Raw genomic sequence first — 22613 nt, forward strand, 5'->3', positions numbered from 1 at the left:
GAAGGAGGGCGAACAGAAGCCACCAGCTTCCTGTTCTCAGTCCACTGTTTGACCATATCCCCCAGCTGAAGGGCCAAACACCTTAGCACCCCCAAAAGGCAACTTCAGAAGGAACAATTTTTGTGAGGACTCAGCCTTCCAAGTAAACATCCAGATATGGCGACCAGCAGCAATGGAAGCCCCAGAAGCAGCAGCAGTCGCACACAAATTAGCAAAGGAGATGTCCGATAAATAGCGAACCTGGCGCTCCATTAGGGCCAACAGGGAGGAGATATCCCCACCCTCACTCAATTGAAGAGCCAGTGCCTGGAAGTCCTTCAAAATGGACTGAACAATATCATTTGTATAGGAAGTCAAACTAACAGAAAAATTGGAGGCTAGTTAAGACCGTTTAACAGCCCCTTCAACCTTCTTATCAACTGGATTTGAAGGAAGGGCATCCGTGGAAAGAACCATGCCCCGTGAAGAGAGACGAGCCGTTAAATTAACCACATTCACACACTTAAATCTCCCTCCAAGTTGTAACGTCTTCCCAAAAAGCGAGGAAAGGCAATCTTGTCAACATCACGCCACTCATGTGCATGAACCTTGAGGACAGGAGAATGGAGCGGAAATGAGTCAGGGTCAGGTGGTGGTACTGGGTGAAAAAATCATCCTCCAACTCATTCACCACAGGAACCGGAAACCCCAGATTGCCCCTAATATGGGCAAATAATTCAGGGAGCTCAGCTCCCTGAAAAAAACGACCACTCCGGCACTCATCATGCTCAGGTTCTTCCAAATCAGCAACAGGTTGAAGCCAAGGCACCTCAGCAGGAGGACCATCCTCCTCCCGTGCCTGAAAAGCAGTCTCCACCTCCTCATTTATCAAACCAAGGAGGGTATCCAAAGTAGGGACACTCAAGGAGCAGCCAGCAGCAGACTCATTCATGAAGCCACAAAAGACAGGTGTTTCCTGCAGCAAATGTGTTTCTAAGGAAAAAAAGTCTTGTGCCCGACCTCTTGCAGGAGGGCACAGCCAGCAGAGATCGACTGGAGAAGCAAACAACGGCCCAGAAAGCTGGAGCCCCCCATGAGGAGGGAAGCCAGAGACGAAACGGGAATAGACCCGCTCCCCAATGCCCCCCGCCACCAAAAAACAATGTCCGCTACAGCAGGGCAAAATGGTAAGACAATAGGAACAGGCAGTGCGGCTGCTAAAGCAAGCCCATCAATCAACCAACAAAGGCAGTGTGGCTGCTAAAGCAAGCTGCGATACCGCACACATAAAAATAAAAGCAGTGCGGGTGCTAATGCAAGCTGCGTCCATAGAAGAAATAATAAAGGCTGCGCGATTGCTCATGCAAGTGGCTACCGTGTTAGAAAGAACAAAGGCAGCACGCCACTAATGCAGGCCAAAGAGACAAAGAACAAAACCGACCACGAAAGCAAGGCGGACATAAACAAAGAAAAGACGCTAACCCAATGCTAGGTAAATGGCACTGCATTGCAGTGCAGAGCAGACAACAGTAGTGGCCGGCATGACTCGCAGGTGGGGGGGACACACGGGGAGAGGGTCGCGCGTGGGAGGTTTAATTTTAAGACAGGCAGCCTCCCTCCCCTAAGCCAATCACAACGCTGCACTGGCAGCCTTGTGTTTGGCTGGGACGCCGACCGCACAGGCACCTATGGGAGGCCGTGTTCTCCATGCAGGCTGCATGCAGTGAGAGTGGGGCCGACCAAACAGTGAGGGCCCGCAACACTGGGCTAGCCACAACTCCCTGCTGCAAGACCGCTCACCATCACGCCCCCAACCAAACCCTTCTGCTTTCTCGCAGTGTGAGAAGCAGTAACATAAAATGGTATACCATTATACCATATACATTGTAAATGGTATACACCCACATTGAGGACCCGCTCCTGGCAGACAAGCTGCTCGCTGGTACGGAATGGAACGGGAAGACAGACAACGGGACTAAGGGGCATATTAGCAAGACCCTCGTTAAAATTATCACTGTTTTAGCGGCAGGAAACTGCCTCTAAAACGGCGATAATGGGCTTGCTAATATGCATTATAGAATTCCAATAGAAGCCCAGGTTAGATGTGCAGGACATCTAACCTTGGCTTCTACTGGAATTCTATAACGCATATTAGCAAGCCCATTATCGCCGTTTTAGCGGCTAAACTACGATAATTTTAACAAGGTTCTTGCTAATATGCCCTTCAGTTCCTACAGACACTACTTTTCTATCAAAAGGGTCATCAGTGGTCAATGCAACTCAAGAAATGTTCTCACCTGCTTTTTTCCCCTTCTTTGCCTTCTCCAGAAGAAGAAATGCTGCACCTGCTGAGCGTCAAAATAACTCTTTTAAATTTTTTTGCAAAAATCCATGAGTTTACGTAATTCATATTTTTGTGCTTGGCCCTAACTAGTCTGTTTTTTTACAATTTTATATAGCGCGAACTCGACCAGAAGATGCGCTACGTCTCGCTTCGTGAGGTATTGCTGCCGGACTTTCTGCAGCTCACGAAGGACTCCAACTCCCAGGAGCCACAGGACTGTCCTCACCTGCCCTGAATTGGCCCACAGCTGATATAAAACAACTCGCGGTACCCGCTGCGTGGGATGCGCGTGAGCGGGCGCCGGGTGAAGCCCAGGACAAGGGCGGGGCCGTCTGCAGCCATCCGAGGCTGGGCTGGGCCACCCCCCTTGGCTAATGCACTTGAACTGAAATATCTGCTAATAATAGGGTATGATGCGCATGTTATAATACTGTTGTAATCAGTTTACACACATTTAAACATCAGATTTAGACACGGTTAATTAGGTGCCTTAGGGTGCAAGGGGGTCTATATAAGTGGCCGTGGAAACGACTTCAAAGCACCAGATATAAAGGTTGTTGGCTCCTTAACGAAGTGTTTGAGGCCGGCCCATAAAGAAGCGTGTTTATCTTTTTGTTAAAAATGTTCAAACCGATGTAGTTGGGTGACTGTTATTGTAAAGATTTAACAGAGTGGTATATAGTGGGCTTCAACTGGGTATAGCGCAATCTTTTTCGACAGCAAATACCTGGAACGTATTCATAATTCTGTCTGGATAATAGGTGCGTCAACCACATCATAGTATTATGAGTAAACAAAAATGCATAACGGGAACTTTAGATAATTTTATATTACGAGCAGAATCTATTATATCCCATGAAATTGCTCTTGTGGAACGAAGGATATCGTTAGACCCATCCAAACTCCCGACATATCAGGAACTTGCCCAACCAGATACCCCAGCTCTGTTGCAAGTATCAATGAATAATTGTACCTCCCCTACATTCCCCCTACTAAAGTGTATTCCTGTATCTAGCACCCCCACTGTTAATGTGCTGTCTGCTGAGGGTGAGCAGTCATCATCATCCATAGCAACTAGACTCCGCGGGCTAAGACAGGGGGGTTTAGTGATGAATAAAAAACAAAAAAAACCTCACCCCAAGGGAAACGGAATACAAACAAAACTGGGGAACCCAGCAGATTAGGGGCTCAAAATCAAGGGGGCACAGTGCTAGTAGAACGTATGAGGGCACATTGTAAATCTTTTGGTACCCAAACTGAATTTGATAGCCCCTCAAATTTAAATAAAACAGATGGTATTGCTGAGAACCTAGAAGATATTGTTGTAGATATTCTCAAAACCACCGTAAATTCGGTTGAATCACTAATAAATGATTGTCTGGGTACCAAATTGAAAGAATTAGACGAAAAAATTGTTGAAATTAACCAGGCTATGCACAGACGTGATATAACGATAGAGAAAGGGAGAGCAAACAATGTCGAAGGGGCTAAAATATTCTCAGAGTATATGTATAGTATATGCATTAAAGACAAGGAGGTGAGCACTGATGGGATCACAGCCTTTAAACCAAGTTTAGACCTTAGGACAAACACTGATGGGGCTGGGGGGAGATCTTGCCTCAGAAGAGAAGATGAATCCCAAGCGAAGACTATCTGTCCAAATAGCAGAGGGGTTAGGGCATGATCCTAAAAGAACAGACTACCCTGAAGCTTGTAATATTAGGGGAGTAACATCTAATATAAGTGAAATTGATCTGTCCCCCAACTATGATATATTACATCTACCCCCCAGCCGCATGTCCATATGTCTTAATACTAACGGGGATCCCGGTTCTTAAAAAGAATCAAATAGAAACATGGGAGAATCTGAGGAATAAGGTGGTGGACTGGCTTCAGAGGCATAAAAGATTCAGCCCATACCAAATGAATGAAATTATAATGGTGCATAGGGTGGGTTGGGGAGGATCACACAGGAAAGATGCTGAAGGTGACTGTATAGTCGTAAACTTCACGCCCCCACATAGTTCGTAATCCCCTAAGAGCACAGGAGAAGATTTCGACACAGGGAACTAACATCCACGCACTTCCATTGGGATTCTTCTATAGACCGAACGAAGTAGAAACATTCAAACAATGTGCTAATTCCTTCCCCCTTCAAATTTCAAATAGGTTTCAGGCATTCTCATCCCTAGAAGCAGTCGATTGACTGAGTTTGACATCATCAGAAATGGGGGGGGTAAAGGTGGGTTTTGATATTGTACCTCAGACCCAAGTGTTAATGTCCTGTGGGTCAGATACTGATGTAAATGGGCAGCCCATTATAACAACTGTTTTGAGTGAAGGTGATAAAGTAGCTCCGATAGAGGAAAACTTGAGCCAAACTAATAATTTGTTAGATGATCCCCCCATTGAAATGTGTGGTAATAATTGCCCAGGAATAAGGCTCATTTCATGGAATATAGCGGGTCTTAGGAGAAACATTAGTGACCCTGAATGGAACGAGTACATAGAAACGAGTGATGTCTGTTTCTTACAAGAAACCTGGGCGCTAAAAATTCCACACAGAGTGGGGTATAAAACATTTCATGTGGACGCAGTTCCTTCTAATAGAGGTAGACCATCGGGGGGCCTTGCATTATGGGTGAAAGTAACCCTTGATATTAGAATAACAATCCTAAACATTGACTCATTAGATATACTGGGGATACGGATAAATACAAGGGAAGGAAGGGTGCTATACTTGTTTAATGTGTACAATAGACCAGGCCCTCTATCCAAAGAATCACCAACAATTGAAATATTGGATTCATTTCTAAACTCTTTGGATGCGAGTCCAAGTATAATATTAGGTGGTGATTTAAATTGCAATTATGAGCCCATTATAGGGCTGAATGACATTTTTGAGGAATTAGATAGTGCCAATAGTATTCCCTTGGTCAATAATGAAAATCCGGTCCCCTGCACTGTATTAGCTGTCCAGATCATGAGATTAACAGCTACTCATGGTCTGAGGGCAGGAAATGGAAGACTGCAGTCTGACTTATTAAAAGCCCCTACCTTCAATAGGAACGATTGCCAAACACTAACGGGCTATGATCTGAAATGATCCTTGGTTCTCTTTCTATTCTTGCTCTATCTATCAGACCTCTCGTGATTAAAAAATAATCCAACCTGACCAGTGTCTGGTGAGGAGCCGAGAAGAAAGTACTTCCATCTAAATTCGGATGACAATTTAACCATGGATCTTCTAGCGAATTATTTCTTGCCATATCTGCTAGTGCTCTATAGGTTCTTCTTTTTCTCCCCATATATTTCTTATCAGGGTCTAAAAAACTACTATCTGGGTCATGGATGTTCAGGTCACCGCATAATATTATGGGCTCCGGCCATTGCGCAAGTTCTGCGTCTAAAAATTGAAAAATATCTGGATCATCCCCTGTAGATCCATACACCGAAACTAGCGTAATAGTTTCTCCCCTAAACAATAATTCTGCTATAACCCATCTGCCCCACTGATCCTCCAACTTCCTCTTAACCAGCGTATCCTGTCTGTTACCCAATATCGCCACTCCTCTCGTCTTTGTATTCTGATTAGTTTTTGTTAAAACCTTAAAGCCAAGTTGATCCAATAGATAAGCCTTGGTGCCCTCAATGTGTGTTTCCTGAAGGCACACTAGATCAGGTTTTAGCGATTTTAACAAAGAAGCGGTTTTTAACCTCTTATTTAACTCATTAAGTCCACAAATGTTTATTGAAACTATTCTACAGGTCATCATATTTCGTAACCTTTCCTACTTCATGTTTACAACTATACCAATAACATTTACTGATTTTCTTTATTTTCTTCCCCATATTTCTTCTTGTTATTCCACTGTGTAGCTTACTCCATATATTTTTTTTGATTTTTTTACCTTCACCATGTTTGTGCTCAAAATCACCGTGCTTGTTTCCCCTCCCCTCCACCCCCCCTCCGCCCCCCCTTGCCCCCCTCCCTTTCAGAGCCCCCCCCCCTTGCTACAGGCAAATAGGCCAATCCTGGCCTATGTGTAGCCCCTGTAGTCTGCAGAATCGCTACTCTCTCCTATCCTATTTCACCTCTGTCAAGCATTAATATACACATTTTGCTTATTATTACCATCTTATGGAGTCTTCGGTGGGGTTCTTACAGGGGATCTAGGTGGTGTTCTGGTTCTGGTTCTGCTCTCCTTTCCTTTATCAAGTTCCGTAATTTCTGCTAGATATTCCGCTGCTTTTATCTCTGATGTAAACATCCTGGTATAGCCTCTCCTAATTACTTTCAGCCTTGAGGGGAACAACAAATAAGCCTCCGCCCCTTGTTTTTGGAAGGGACCTATCATCTGTCTCAACTTCCACCTTCTTTCCACGGTAACGTGGCAAAAGTCAGGCCTAGAGAAAAAAGTATTGCCATCAACCATTTTTTTTTAATCTGGCCTAGCCCTATCAATTATTTCCTGCCTAGCTAAGAAATTACCTAGGAATACCAGCATTGCTCTTGGTCGATCTTTCTCATACCCCCCTCGGTTTTTCTTGATAAACAGCGGGTATCTATGGGCTCTCTGCACTTCAAGATCCCAGTGCCATTTTGACTCTGGGAAAGCTCCTTCCAATATCTTAACCACATATCCTCTGGGGTCCTGTCCCTCCTTCCCTTCCTCCAGTCCCAAAAGTCTCACATTGTTTCTCCTTTGGCGATTTTCAAAACTTTCTAGCTTCCATTGGAGGTCTTCCACCACTTTCTCCTGTTCTGATTTAAACGTCTGCCATTCTGTCACCTCATCTTCCACCCTGCTTGTCCTTTCCTCTACTTGCGAGACTCTTCCCTCGACCTCTTCCTGTTTTCTGCTTACTCTTCTTAATGATGCTTGAAGTTTTTTTGTGTCTCTTTTTGCTCTTCGACTCTCCACTCTTGCTTCGGTCTGCATTTGTTTCAGAGTCCCAAACAGCATTTCAAGGGTTACATTTTGTGGTTTCTGCCTCCCATCCTTTTCCTCCTCTTCCTGCCCATTTTCCTGATAAGTCTCTGAGGTAGCAGAATAATCCCACGATAATTTCTTACTCATACTACTCCTTGACCCTTTTCCAGTTCTTTTACCACCAACCCTCTTTTTCTTTTTAGACTCTAGTTCCCTGGAGCCCTTGCTTGTATCTGAATCCGAAGTCTGTTCAGTGGACCTCCCCTCCTCCTCTTCAGTCTCCTGTTCACTGACATCCGTAGTGTCTGAGCCCTCATTTACTGAAAAAAACTCTGGGGAGCCTCCCCTCGTATTTCTATCTTCTCTTCCATTCTTGCTGTTTCTGCCATTGTCACAGTTAGGATATAGCCCTTGCTGGACCCTTAAGCTCTGGGTGCTACCCCATCTCTGTTCTAAATGCAGCATGGGCCGATTATTGGGCTCTATCTCCACACTTAGCAAAGCGTCTAGCAAAGGAGAAATAAAGAACTTAGACAATGGACTTTTGACAGAATACTGCTCCAGGATCGACTTTATAGGGAGAGAATGAGGGAGAGAATGAGTGAATGGATTAAGGAGTTTTGGGAGATTAACAGAGGTACTTCAACACCAGGGATTGTGTGGGATGCTTTTAAATCCGGGATAAGAGGAGAAACACTGAGCTATGTCATCAGTGCTCAAAAAGTGGAGAAGGAAAAATCGGAGAAAGACAACAAATTGATCAGAGAGGCAGAGGAAGAACTCATGATGGCTATACATACACATTCTCCAATTGAGCAGATATTACTGAAGATAGTTGCCCTTAAAGCTGAAGTTATGGATGGGATGGCTAAAAAGACTGTAGAGAAGTACTTAGTAAATAAAGAAAAGGCGTATGAGCTTAGTGAAAGAGTTGGTCACATATTGGCAGTACGAGCTAGACAAAGAGATGGGATGGCAGATATCAAAGAGATTAAAAACTGTCAGGGAATTAAGGTTAAGGATGCAGAACAGATTAAAGAGGTTTTCAGGCAGTTTTACACGGAGCTTTATACTTCAGGGGGTCATGAAAGAGAGGAGGATATAAGGGCATATTTGAGTGAGATTGAGCCCTCAGTGCTGGCAGAGGTAGACAGAAAAGATCTGGAAGAGAAATTTCAAGTGGATGAGTTGGTTGAGGCTTTGAGGGAGCTGCCATCCGGAAAGGCAGCTGGTCCGGACCAAATTCCGATAGAATTTTACAAAGTTTTCCAATCCTCTTTATTAGCGGAAATGTTTAATGTGATGCTGTTAGCGCAAATGGGTGAATTTGTTCCACAAACCTGGGGAGGTGCAGATATTATTGTTGTTCCAAAAAAGGGCAAACCCGTAGATGTCCCCGGCTCTTATCGACCCATTACTTTAATGAACGCCGATGTTAAGGTGTCCTCTAAAATTTTGGCAAAAAGGCTATCTAGGGTAATTGAATCCTTGGTTATCTCTACTCAGCATGGATTTATTCCAGGCAAGGGAACAACCCAGCATACTAGGCAAGTAATTACGGCGTCTGATGTAGCAAGCATCCTAGAAGACCCAATGGCAGCGGTGTTTCTTGACGCCGAGAAAGCGTTCGATAGGGTCTCTTGGAGATATTTATGGGATGTTTTGAGGTGGCATGGTTTAGGTTCAGGATTTATAAAGGCACTACAGACACTATATATTAACCCGACGGCAAGGATAAAAATCAATAGAGGTTATTCGGCAGCAGTTAATATCCAGAGAGGTACAAGGCAGGGCTGTCCCTCTTCTCCCCTGCTTTTTGCTCTATATCTTGACCCCTACATACGAAAGTTGGAAAGTAATCAGCAGATACCACCGTTAGTTCTTAATGGTTGTAGACTTAAATCATTAGCGTACGCGGATGACGTCGCCATCCTGACTGCAGAACCTACAGGGGCCATTAGGGCAATTGAAGTTGAAGCTGAGAGGTTTGGTCAGTTTTCAGGATACAGTTTGAACATCACTAAAACACAGATAGTTAAAAACCAGTGGGTAACCTGTAACGATGTTAGAGTGACGGATATGGCAACTTACTTAGGGGTGCAAATAACAGCAGAAATTGATATGATTGTGGAAAAAAACATGGATCCCTTGATAGCTCAAGTGAAAAAAGATCTAGAAAATATGAATAATTTGCACCTGACATTAGTTGGCTGCACAAATATTATTAAAATGATGATTCTACCCAAATTTTTATATGTATTTAGGGCTGTACCTTTGTTGATTGAAGCCAGTTGGTTTAATGGTATAGAGGCTATATGCAACAGGTTTATATGGGCACATGGAAAGACCCGGAGGGCCTATAGATACATGACACTTCCCAGAGAAAAAGGGGGTTGGGGTGCACCAGATTTTCGCTTGTATTATATGGCTACTGTCCTGCAATATATTCAAGGCCTTATTGGAGGCAATGCCGATGATGTAAGAATGCATAAGATGTCTACAGAGGTTTACGCTGTCGCACTAGGGGTAAATGCTCACAATTGTTTTTTTAAATGTATAGATTTTAGCTACTTTAAGAGAACTAGGTTTAAGACTGTTAAGGCGGCAGTCACAGTGTGGAATTCATTTTTAAAGAAAGTTAAGATGGGGAGGTACAATAGGTATGTTTCATTGGTCAACAACAGGTCGCTCCCTGAGGAAATTTTTGCAGACCATACAATGGCAGAGTGGGCTTTAAGGGGGATCACGCAAATAGGCGATCTATTCTCACAGGATGGTTTTAAGCAATTTTCAGAGCTGAGAGATGCATATGGTATACATAATAGGGGATTTTTCAAATATTTACAGATCAGAAGTTTTCTTAAAAATAAAGTCGGAGGACCAGCAGGTTTTAATAAAATAGAAATAATGGAGAAAATAAAGTTGATGGGGGACTGCTCTATTAAATCCTTTTATGCAACATTGGTGAAAGAAAAACAAGATGATTTAGATAAATTTAGTAAGAAATGGGCAGACAAATTAGGAGTTGAAAGTAATTTGTTTTATGATTCCCTGGATTTAGGATGTACAATATTATGTGCTGCCCCGCTGCAGTCACAGCATTATAAAACATTATATTTTTTGTATCTCACGCCTGCAAGGATCGCAAAATGGGGGGGGAATACAGGAATTAATTGCCCTAGATGCAATGAGTTGGAAGCAGATAGTGTTCATATTTTTGCAACATGCCCCCAATTACAAACCTTGATAAATGAGATTGAGGGGTTTTTGGCAAGATCATTGGGTATTGTGATATCTCTTACACCAGCTTGTATTATGTTAGGTGTGACTGAAGGGGAACAGGATCAATATGCTGAATTTCTGTTTGTAATAATGGCTGTCTATAGATTAACAATAGCTAGGGCTTGGCTAGATAAAAACCCTCCGAAATTGCAATGCTGGCTGGCAAACACCCTGTATGCTTACAATATAGAGGAAAAAATCTATGCTCGAAAAGGGAGGAGTGGAAGACAACTGGGGAGAAGAATTTGGGAGCCAATATGTAATTGGAAAGAGATGCAAAGAAGGAACAACTAGGTGTGGGGGTTGGAAGATGTAGTTCTTACTGTTGTTGCTTTCGTTTATCTAGATTTCTCTGTAGCTGCTTTTTTCTTTTTTCTTTCTTTCCTTTTTGCTTTCTACTGTTGAAAGTATTATTGTTATCACAGTATGATAGTATTCAATGATGGAATTTAAATAATATGAAAAGTATTGTAATGGATAAATTGTAATACATGTAAGGCTTATTGTGCTCGAATATTGTGAAGTAAAAAATAAAAAATTTTAAATAAAAAAAAAAAAAAAAAGGAACGATTGCCAAAGTAGAATTGATTTCTTCATGGCTTCCCTTGATATCTGGAGTTATGTACAAGACTTAGAAATCATACCTAGGATTGAGAGCGACCATTATCCGCTCGAAATGTTAGTTTCCAGTGGTTTATTGTCTAACACACTTACGGACAATAATGGAGTAGGTGTTGGAGACAATGTTCATAATGATGTGGTAGTAGCGACAAACAATCGCCGTTCATTAAAATGGGTCCACATCTTGGAACAAGGAGAACTGTTAGCTGAAATTTATAGTTTACTGGCAGACATATTTGTTAGTGAGTCGAATGTATCTGCTGAAGGGAATGCGTTCATAAACCTGCATAATGGGTTTTTTGAATCTTTAGTGCCAAAGGTAACAAGGATGCCCAGAAAAGTAATTAAAAATGTTAATATTCCGACAAATAGGAAACCTTGGTATGACAAGGACTGTCGAAATGGCAAATCCAGACTACTAACAGCAATTAAAAAGAAAAATTGTACTGAGATCAAGGAGGCTAGAGGAAATTATAAGGTAGCACAAGAGAAGGCAAGGATAAATTGGGACGAGGAAAGTTGGGCAGATCTGCTCATGGCAGCTAAAAATAAGGATCAAGTGGGTTTTTGGAGATTGGTGGCAAAGGGTAATCGCTCAGGAGGAGTTGTTAGAGATGTTTTCCTAGATGAAATGACCTGGGTTGAACACTTTACCCAATTATATAGTGCTCCGGATAATATTAGGACTTTAGATATGGATATTTTACAGTTAACTGACAGTACTCAAAAACTGGAGTTTGAACTGGAAGAGACAGTGCCCGCTATTAACGCAGTTAAAAACGGAAAAGCCCCCAGTCTTGACAAGGTTCCGGGTGATCTGTATAAACATGACATTAATGTCTGGGCTCCTTATATCAATCATTTATTTAATATCTTAGCTGCAGGTGTGGATTTTCCGGATAGCTGGAGGTGGGCGGAAATTGTACTAATTTTTAAGAAGGGCGATAGGAATATTCCAGGGAACTATCGTCCAATTAGTTTAATGGATATTTTACAAAAACTTTATGCAAGGCATATTTTAGCTCGTATGAATACATGGATTGACGAAAATTCTATTCTCACAATGTTTCAGGCAGGTTTTAGAGCAATAATAAGTACTGTAGACCAGGTATTTAGATTCTGTTGTCTTTGTTGGAAATATGTTGGTTTGAGGAAGGGACATTTGTATGTGGCGTTCGTGGATCTTAAGGCCGCTTTTGACCTTATACCACGAAGGCTACTATGGAAGTCGTTACATTCTATTGGGATTCCTGATGGTCTTCTGCATCAGATCATAAGGCTGCATGACAATAACTTCGCTAGAGTGAGATGGGGTCCAAATGGTGAACTAACTAAAGCCATACCCATTAGGAGGGGCATGCGCCAAGGATGCGTGCTGGCCCCCACTCTGTTCTCACTGTTTGTTAATGACATCCCATCTTACCTAGAGGGTTGTAACAATGATGCCCCAAAATTGAATGGACAAAGGGTTTCTGCCCTTCTTTTTGCAGATGACACCATATTGATATCTCAAACTCCTAGAGGATTGCAATCTCTCCTGAACACATTCCAACAATATTGTAATAAGAAGAGCCTAGAAATTAACTTGAATAAGACCAAGTATATGGCCATAAATCCCCACAAAACCTTTAGGGGCAATTTAATGCTAAATAACGAAACAATAGAAGCTGTGCAGAATTTTACATATCTGGGTGTCTCATTGGATTCCAAGTTAATGTTGAAAACGCAAATAGAAAAAAGTAAAATGGTACTAAAGCAGAACATGTTGCCTATTGTGAAAAAACATGGAGTGAGTACTAGTAAAGCAGTATCACCGGCACTAGAGGTTTTTAAGTTTAAGGCGCAGTCTGCGGCACTATATGGGGCAGAAATATGGGGGCCCATGTGTTAGAATGCTTTTGCAATAAGTGAAAACAAGTTTTTTAGGGCTTTATTGAGATTGCCAACAAATGCCCATTAATACCTGTATTATTAGACTTAAACATGAAGCGCACCGATCACTATGCTATCCTGCGCCCGCTATCATTCTGGGTAAGACTTTGGTGCACACCCGAGTTAGACGACTACAAAAGTGGTCTCCAGGAAGTAATGAGAATAGATTGCAATACTTCAAATGTTTGGCTAAAGCATGTACGTACATGGCTAAAGAAAATTGGCCTGACTCGGTTCTGGGAAGAACCATTAACATTGACCAAAGACTCGAAAAAACAACTAAAAACTGTATATTGATCATATATCTATAGCAGTATTGCCAATGATCAAACTGGTGGAACATTGACAAATAGCTTCCTTGCATTTAAAGACACTCCTTACTTTGAACAGTTTCTAGATGAGGTGCAACCACCTTTGGCTAAAACTCTATTTATGAAGTTAAGATTTGGGAACTTGAACACAAACCAGACCGTTGCCAGGTGGACAAGTTCCTGTAAGAAAAAGACATGTGATGTATGCACTTTATGTCTGAGTAACACAAAAGAAGACGTTGCACATATCCTGTTCTTTTGTCCTTTTAATGAGGCAGCTATAAAAAAGTGGATTATACCAGTATGTCGAACTTTGGGTGTACGCTCTTACAAGGATGCTGAAAGGATTCTTATGACTGATACTAGGCAGGTGATAGTGTTTGGTGTCAGCAGGTTTTTATTGACAATAAGCTTTTCACGTAAAAAAAAATGGGCTTGACTCTATAATGAAATGAGTGCTGCAAGGACTCAAACTAACATAGAAATTAATGATGGAGTGCATTGGAATTATTTACCAACTGTTGCTGCTATTGTATTCATGAATTCCTGATATCAAATGTATTCTGCAATAGGAAACGATCTAAAACAATTTTAATCGTAGGATTCTACATGTTTTAATTATATGCCTTTTTAGATTATTTATAACTTTTTAATGTTACAATTTCCAAACTTCTGTGCTATCTGTATGAGTGTAACTATTTTTGTGAATTGATTGTATGTATGTTTTTATGTATCTTTTATGGCTCAATTGGGCCGAAATAAAGATTATAATTGAATTGAGTCGACGCCGAACCCGGTTTCCCAGCTCTAGACCTATCGTGATGTGATAAAAGGCAGGTGGTTTATATTAAACGCGCGTACAATGTAAGGCATAGTAAAAAAAAAGTGCGACTTGTCGAAGTTCACGACTGGAAGCCTGATGGTTGGTCCGAGATCACGGCTACACCCTCCACTCGAACCTACGTAAAGTCCACTGTGTTGTCACAAATCAGCAGCGTCGATTCGCCCATAAACTGGGTCTTCCTCCACCTGCGTCCCCGGTCTGCATCTTACCTCTCCAGGCGTTTCCGCCCAGGGCTCTTGGAGATAGCATATCATGCTACCACGCGCAGCTGTGTATTTAAGGAAGTAGAGTTCCGTCGTCTGGGTAGCTGCGAGCTGGAGCAGCCCAGACCTGCGCCGCTCCCAGAGGCTCTTCTTGCGAAAAGTGGGAGGGTGTGCATGAGGGGGCCGCCCTCACACTGAGGAGGGAGCCGCTGAAAGGCAGCTGGAGCGCACAGCGCGCAGACCTGCTTAGCTGAGACGCACTCAGGACATGGCTGGTGAGTCGGGTCCCACAGCGCGCGAGCTTCCGCTGAGCGGCGCGCGTTCTGCTCCTAACACATCTCATTGCTCCAGTTTCAGGGTATCCAGTACTTGTGGTCGCCGTACTTCTGTGTCTGTCACTGAGCAGCAGCGGGAAGAAAGGCGCCTCTGCAGGTACAGTTCTAACTGTCGTATTGGGGTGTGTATTATAGCGCTAAAACTAGTGGTTGGAGCCTCTCGTAGAAGTACTTCAGGGAACTACGATTGCCGTGAAAGCCCGAGCAACACAATTAAATAAACCAATGCAGAAATCCACTCTCCGCTGTACAGAAAGTATGATGGGCAGGCTGTTTTGCAGAAATTTTGCACTGATGCACCAAAAAGATGGGCGAATCCATTTGCATTATTTGTGTAATGGCGTGGGGGAACAAGGGGTGGTAGAAACAATTCACACAAAAGGGTATACACCAAATTTTCAGGCTGTTTTAGTTCTGCTTATGATATATATTTTTTCTCGACTTTTCAGCCGTGAAAGATTCGACGACGCAGGAGGCAAAGCCAGGTAGTTCCATTTTTAAGCAAAACTAGTGCAACGTCGATAACCACTTTTAATACGAATTGGAATGTATTTGTGAAAATCCCTGTTGCACACGTATACTGGTTTGCAGTTTAATAGGTGTGTGTATCTATGTGTATCAATTGTTCCACAATCGAGACTCTGTACTATAGACTTAGGAGAATTTGGGTTTATTTCAACCTATATCCATCAAAACGTGGATTTGTTCGTGCACCAGTACACGGTTTATTTAACACATTTATTTGAGGGTTAAGGGTGTCAGCAAGACAGCTGGTGAGCGCGCGGCCGTATGCGAATTAACCGAAGTTAGGGGTCCTGGGAGGGGTGGGGAGGCGCTGTCCAGGTCAAAGAACCCCACCCTCACAGTGCCCAAGGGCTGTGATTGCAGGTGGATAGTTTTCAGAATAAGAGTATCATGTTAGCATACCGCTCTGTTTTTTTGTAGCGCCTCCATGCCTGCCTCATGGTGCTAAATGTACAGTTTACTTTGCAAAATGCGCACTTCATAATCTTGCGCCAAGTGCGGATCTCATAACTGCAAATGTGCGCTTTGTGGGACCAGGTAGGCGCCATGGAGGGAGATGCGCGCCTCAGGGCGCTAAGTACTTCCATCGCGGGGTTAAGAGTGGGCATACTGGTGCCCGAGCCTGCCACCCGGCGAGAAGGGTTCCCTAGTGCGCTTCACTTCGCGCCTCGTAACCCGCGCCTCAGGGTGCACAGAGATGCCCCAAGATGCCCACGGCAGTAGTCTTTCTGAAAACTTCTCACAGACCTGTATGTACTCACGAGGGTCTGAAATGTAAGATCCGCGAGTGTCATGTGAGTGCTCACACTCCCTGTCTCGCGTGGAATTCGTGGCATGTGTAATTCGCGAACACGATGATCCAAAACTGAAGAGAACCAGACCCTTCCTGACTGCTGTGCTCCTACCCGGGCATTCCCGCCTCCAGGCCGAACTAGCACCCTTTCGACTTTTCTTGAAAGCGAGAATTTCTCACCCTTTTGGCAAAGACGCCTGTTGCCCTGTTCTGCGACCCGTTCATGGCCCCTTTCAAACACCTGTAGAAGAGAGCCCGGGCACAAGAGAGCTGCATTCGACTGGAGGCTGGAATTCTACAACAGTTCCCGTGAAATACCCAATGCGTTTGCGCGTTCTCTGCATTTCCTCCCTGTTTTGTATATTTTCGGAGGGCTGGCTGCGGGCTCGGCAGGGCACGGTGTGAGCCCGAGCTTGTCGGCAGTGTCAAGTTACCTGAAAAAGCACATCTCCCACCTGGCAGTAGACAGGCAAAAATCATGTTTCATGCTGTTGAACAGTCGTCAGTAGCTGGCCGGGCTCTGACCCCCAAGTGATGAATGCGTTTTTATAGTTCACTGACTTTTGTGTATTTGAAGCGTACCCCTGTATTTCAAGAAGTGGTGTAACGCTAAATCATATCAGTCTTGCTGGTGTTTAATTTGAGGCAGCTGTCTCTTATCCATGTTGAGACGTTCTGCATGCATTGCGGAAGTTGTCTTTTGTCTGAGTGGGATTCGCCTATAATGAGAGGATGAGCTGGGTGTTGTCGTAGGAGATGATTTCGACGTGATGTGTTCTTGGGATGGCCACGAGGGGTGTCATGTAAATGTTGGAGAGGATGGGGCTCATGCAAGAGCCATGTGGTACACTGCAAATGATGTGTTAGGGGGCGACGAGGTAAACGGGGGGGGGACTTTCTGGGTGCGTCCTGTGAGGAATGACTTTATCCACTTGAGTACTTTTCCTGTGATTCTGACTTGGGGGAGTCTTTGGATGAGGGTGTGGTGGGAGACTATGTCGAAGGCAACTGAGAGGTCTAGGAGGATAAGGGCGGTTGTCTCTCCTCTGTCAAATAGTGCTTGTATGTCATCTGTGGCTGCAGTCAGGGCTGTCTGTGCTGCGATTAGCTATGAAACCAGACTGGGAAGTGTCAAGTAGGTTGTGCCTTTCCAGGTTGCTGGTCAGTTGTGTGTTGATGGCTTTCTCCAGGACTTTGGCTGGGAAGGGGATAAGGGAAATTGGATGGTAGTTCTGGAGATCGGTGGGGTCTTCTGACAGCTTCTTGAGGAGGGGCCTGATCTCTGTGCGCTTCCATGCTTCTGGGAAGCTGCGGGTGCTGATCGAGGTGTTCAGTATGGTGGTGAGCAGGGGACTGATTTCACTGTTTCTGTGATTGAAGATTCTGTGCAGGCAGGGGTCATTAGATGCTCCTGAGTGGATGGATATCACTAGGGCAGTAGTGCTGGATATCATGAGTTGATCCCATGTGGAGAGTTGTTAGTTGCTGTCTGAGTTGGGTGTGGGGTTGTGGGAGGTGGCTGACTGGGTGTCGAAGTTTTTGCAGATGGCTGAAATCTTGTTGTGGAAGTGGTTGGTGAGTTTGTTGCAGAGCTGTTGAGTGGGAGGATCACATTTTCTGTGACCGGAAGCAGGAGAATTCTTTGACGATGGTGAAGAGTTCTTTTCTCCGTTTTGAGCTGGCTTCGATGCGCCGAGGGAGGGCTTTTTCTGTGGTTCTGAGTTGAAGGTGGGCGGTGTTCTTGCTGGTTCTCCACGTTCTTTCCAATCATTTGCAATCCTGTTTTGCTGTGTATACCAGGTGATTTGTTTGGCGGGTCTGTGGGTCTTGGAGGTCTTGGTGGGCTACTTGGTTGGCTGTGTTGCTGATCCAGTTGTTAAAATGTTGTACTGTTGGGTCCAGGTTGGGGGAGGTGATAGGCTTTGTGGAGCGAAAGGCATTCGTCAGTGTTGCTGGGTTACACTGGTCCAGTTACAATAGGGTGCATTTTTGTGGCTGGGCGTGGTGGACAAATGATGTTGAAGTGTATGAAGGCATGGTCTGTCCAGATGAGTTCAGATGTGTGGCTGTACTTGATTCATTTGCTTGTTGTGAATGAATGTGAGTTAAATTAATAGGTGGGAGGTGGACTATTTTACATTATGAAGCCTCTATTTTCTAATGTGATCACTGCAGGTGTGGGTGTGTGGCCAGTGAGTCACAGAATTGAATTCTGGTTGGTGCAGTGGTGAAGACTTACTTGTGCACTTTTAGTGCTACCATATCTCAGCCTCTGACAGAAAGCACTATGAATATGTAAGTCAGTCATTCATGTAAGTAATTATTTGAAAACTGCATTGTAAATAGTATGTTAGACAGTTACAAAGTGCACCCCAACATTTTAGATTTGAGATACAATAGTGCTTTCGAAATATAGATTTTAGCCATACTCAGACAGTACTTAGTGCAAACATTTTTATAAGTGCTCATTAAAAGCACGAACTCCGCATCTCATCTGCTAACACCCTTACAATACCTCTCTAAAAAAAGAAATGTTTTGCCATCATGAAGCTTCTAGCAACTCCATCAATTACAGCCAATACCGGCTTCCAAGCAGAATTTACATTTGCAGACTAACCAATTGTACACGTTTACATTTCTTCGAGGCAGCACGCATGAAAAATAAAACAATAAGAACACATTTATTGTTTTATTTTTTCACTGAGGGCCGAGTCTTGGGGGCGGGGCCATCATAACGGTGGCTGTTACGTAGGGCAGAGTGGTGCGCATGTCTGTGTGGCCGGCTGTCTTAGTATGGCCTAACCGACATTCAAACAGAGCTGTCTCTAACCAGAGCTGTGTTGCCGGGTTGGAGACAGCAGGCACAGGCTCCCAGTCTCTCTTGGAGTGCCAATCGAGGGTGCTTAGGCCAATCCTGACGTTGCTCTCAACTGCATGAGGGCAGTGTCTGGATTTGCGGCAGGGGAGTCTGAGAGTTTGTGCTTGCTCTGGAGCAAGAGAGGAGCGGAAGAGTGGCGATGCAGCAGGTAAGTTATTTGTTTTTTGTTGTGTTTGATGTCGGGATATCATCCTGCTAGATTACTCGTGGATCTGGGACCAGCAACACACCTGGTAAACCCTAATGAGTTTCTATGCACATTTACACAGTCATATATTGGGAATTGGGGAAAATGTTGCATTGTACCCGCCATGATCTCAGATTCCGGGCCCAGAATTGCACCATAATGGCTCCCATTATGAGGGGCCATCTCTTGGCTCGGGTAACTTCAGCCCCTGAGAGATCATTTCCTAACAGAACAATCAATCAATCAATATCTTCAGGCAGTCAGAAAGACCAGTCGATTACAATTTGAACTCCTGAGGGTCCACGTAGGATTGTGGAATAAGCGGGGGAATCGGATTTAATGCATCCATTTTCCCTCTTTATTTCTCATTCCTGTTTTCATTTTCACCCTTAGCTTTGAGGAGACAGAGTTTTTAGGTGAAGGGAAACTCTGTGGGCCTGTAGTCTTTCAGCATTAGACATAATCCCAGTGTGCCCATGGAACACTACACCTGCCATGCAAATGACCCATATCAAGTACACTTGGGCAGTTCTACTGCAAGACCAGATACCAGACCTATTCTATTGTTCTCATTGTATCATTAATCTGAATAAACTCCATCTGATCAGGTCACGCCCGTCAGGGCCACATTGGCGCTCCATTCAACAGGGATCATCAGTTCAGTTCAAATTTATTAATGTTTAGATTTAGGTCTTTTAAACATAAATACATGACAATTAAAATTTACATTAACATTCAAATTAAAAATTCTTCTAATACAGATTCAGTCTTCTTGTCCTACCCTAAGCCTACGGCCACAAATACTTGGGTACACTACATCAAAAAACACTTCTTCCCTCCGGTTCCAACATTTCTAGCCAATACATATTTTTTTTAATCTTGCATTGGCAAAAGCAGCAGCAAAAAATTCCATATTCTACAAAAGTGCAAGTGCATTATTGCGATGTTTTATACCATACTTCATTAAAAGCTATTTAAAAATGGAATGACAAGGCTTATAAAAGTGAAGAAAATCAATTAAACAATGCACATAAAAAATTTGAAATTTCGTTCCACATGTACAATGAATCTCCATATCCCAAAAAAATTACATTTCTTCTCCCTCAGATAACAAACATTTAAAGCTACACGAAACTTTAAGTGACGTGAACGTAAATTGGCATTGGGGAAAGCAGCTATGTAGGGGAACACTCTTCTGTTTACCCACGTCTCTAACATATAATTGCAGAAGGTTTCTTCCCAACGTACTTCATGCCAGCAAATCTACACTGCCGTATGCTGGCCATATGTACCTCGGCTTTCGAGAGGAATGAAGCCATGGCCACATTACATTTTTTTTCTGTTTTTAAGGCGCCAGCAATGATACCTAATCTGTTACTGACCTGCACTGTCCATCTTAGCTCACTTCTTCCTATTTCAGTGGCACAAAGAACTGCTATCTTCCGAGCCTCTGCATACCAGAGTTTATCCCAGAATCTCAGAGTTATTTTGTGAGCCAAGAAATTCCAGGCCTGCAAATCCCCTTTAAGTCTTAAGGCCGGGCCCATCACAGATTTGTGGAGACCAAGCAGTTTTTTCAAGCACTTATTCTCGCATCTCTTCCAAATTCCCGCCATAATAAAGGACAATACTTAGGCTCCATTAAGACATTGGGTGGGAACCATTGCACTATATGCTGTTAAAAGGGGAGACCAGGAGGGACCACCAAAAGTATTCCTAAAGCAGACTAGGCCCCCAACAGTTGCGGCTGCCTGCTTTTCAACCAGTTTTTGTCTCCGCCCATCTCAGCTTTTTTTTGTAAACTTCATACCTAAGTATTTATATGAAGACACCACCTACACTATCTTGTTTCCCAGAGCCCACCTAAATGGTTTTTTTTCCCAAAGGGGATTATTTTTGTTTTACCTACATTCACTTTTAACTTATTTGCCTCACAGTAGCTGTTAAATGTATTCAGTTTCCTCTGTATGCCAATTTGGGTCAGGTCAAGAATCGCCAGATCATCTGCGTAATGTAGGCATGGCACATGTCTACCCCCCTATTTTCGGCGACAATGACTGTGTAGCGACTAGCACCTGCGGAAGGTCTGGAGAAACAAGGAAAACCGCAGGGGGTCCAAAACGCAACCCTGTCTTAACCTATTGCCTAGAGGCATCCTTTCTGAGAGGGCCCCATCCATGTTAAGCTCCACTTGGGCCCAATTTTGTGAATGAAGTTTCTGCAAGATTGCCAATAAACATAGGGCAATACCCTGTTGTCGTAATTTGGTTTAAAGCATACCATGATCTACCAAATCAAAAGCCGAACTAAAATCAACAAAACCACAGAATAAACTCCCTGTGGTTTCCTTTGCCTTTTGGCCCAGGGACCACAAGCTAAAGCTGTGATCTATTGTTGAGTGCCGCTTTTAAACGCCCTTGTTCACAGAGGTCAAAAACCATCCCTGTATAAACATATAGTGTATTGGGTAGTGCTGGTTCCCTGCTTATATGTTTGGGCTGCCGATAAATCCCCCTTAAAACATCTGTTTAAACAGACGAACCCTAACTCTGAGAGAAATTGTGTACAATTCCCCTCTAACTTAGATTGAGCGTACTCTGGGAAGATTGCGTTTGGGATACCATATGATTCTAGTATATCTTCGGCTCCCTCGTGTACCTTCCCTGGGGCCAAATGGAGATTGAAGTTCCCTAAAAGGAGAACCCGGGGTGCCCTGGAATTTCAGTCAGATCCACCAGGTCCCTCTGGAGTACCTCCCACCTCTCCTTCTGGGACTCTTCAAGGTTTGTATACACATTAGCAATTGTAAGTCTTTTTTGTGGCAGACAGTTATCATGCAGATCCAAGGAGCAAGCCAATAGCCGCTCACTACTTGTCTGGATGATTCTTGCACTTTTACTACATTTAGTTTAAATTAGTCTCATAAGACCACCTCTTATTCGTCTGGGACCTATTTTAGTTCCTTCTTTAGTAAACTTCATATACCCGCTTTGATGGATCGGATCACCCGCCAACCAGAACTCCTGGAAGCAAATGATCTCATTCTCCTCCAATAATTGACCCCCAAGCCAGCGGGGGAAGCTGCTACCTAGTCCACTCAACCCCCCCCAAGAAAAAACACTCCCTATCAACGATTAGACGTGCAAATCTATTGCAAAGTGGGATTGGTTCTAACCCTCCATTTCTTGGGTAAGGTGGAATAGTTTTATTTTAAAGTACCTCAATTATTCCCCACCATTCGGGAGGGGTGGGGTTACCTTCCCACCAATTAAGATATTTACTTGTTCCTGGTATAAGCCGACATGATTTCCCAGGAGGGGCGGTTCTGTACAGGACGGTTCTATCTTAGCTCTCTGAACAATTCTTAAGCCGAGTGTGTTTAGCCCATCATTAGCCTCTACTACCAGGTCCACAAATACTGGGTAGCTAAAAATAACTTGTGTAA

The 22613-nt window shown here is 43.6% G+C and overlaps 1 protein-coding gene across 1 annotated transcript in view; it reads left to right on the top strand.

Moving 5' to 3' along the window:
* Positions 1–14552: 14552 nt before the first annotated feature.
* The window catches only part of LOC144754427 (prostaglandin G/H synthase 1-like), a 512735-nt gene continuing 504674 nt past the window's right edge, over positions 14553–22613 (top strand). Inside the window, exons 1-3 of the mRNA XM_078642195.1 lie at positions 14553–14725; positions 14802–14882; positions 15235–15270. Of these exons, the coding sequence (XP_078498321.1) occupies positions 14719–14725; positions 14802–14882; positions 15235–15270 (124 nt within the window). The 5' untranslated portion in view covers positions 14553–14718. The remainder of the gene's footprint in view (positions 14726–14801; positions 14883–15234; positions 15271–22613) is intronic.

This window comes from Lissotriton helveticus, chromosome 5_1 (assembly GCF_964261635.1).
Source record: "Lissotriton helveticus chromosome 5_1, aLisHel1.1, whole genome shotgun sequence".
Taxonomy (NCBI): domain Eukaryota; kingdom Metazoa; phylum Chordata; class Amphibia; order Caudata; family Salamandridae; genus Lissotriton; species Lissotriton helveticus.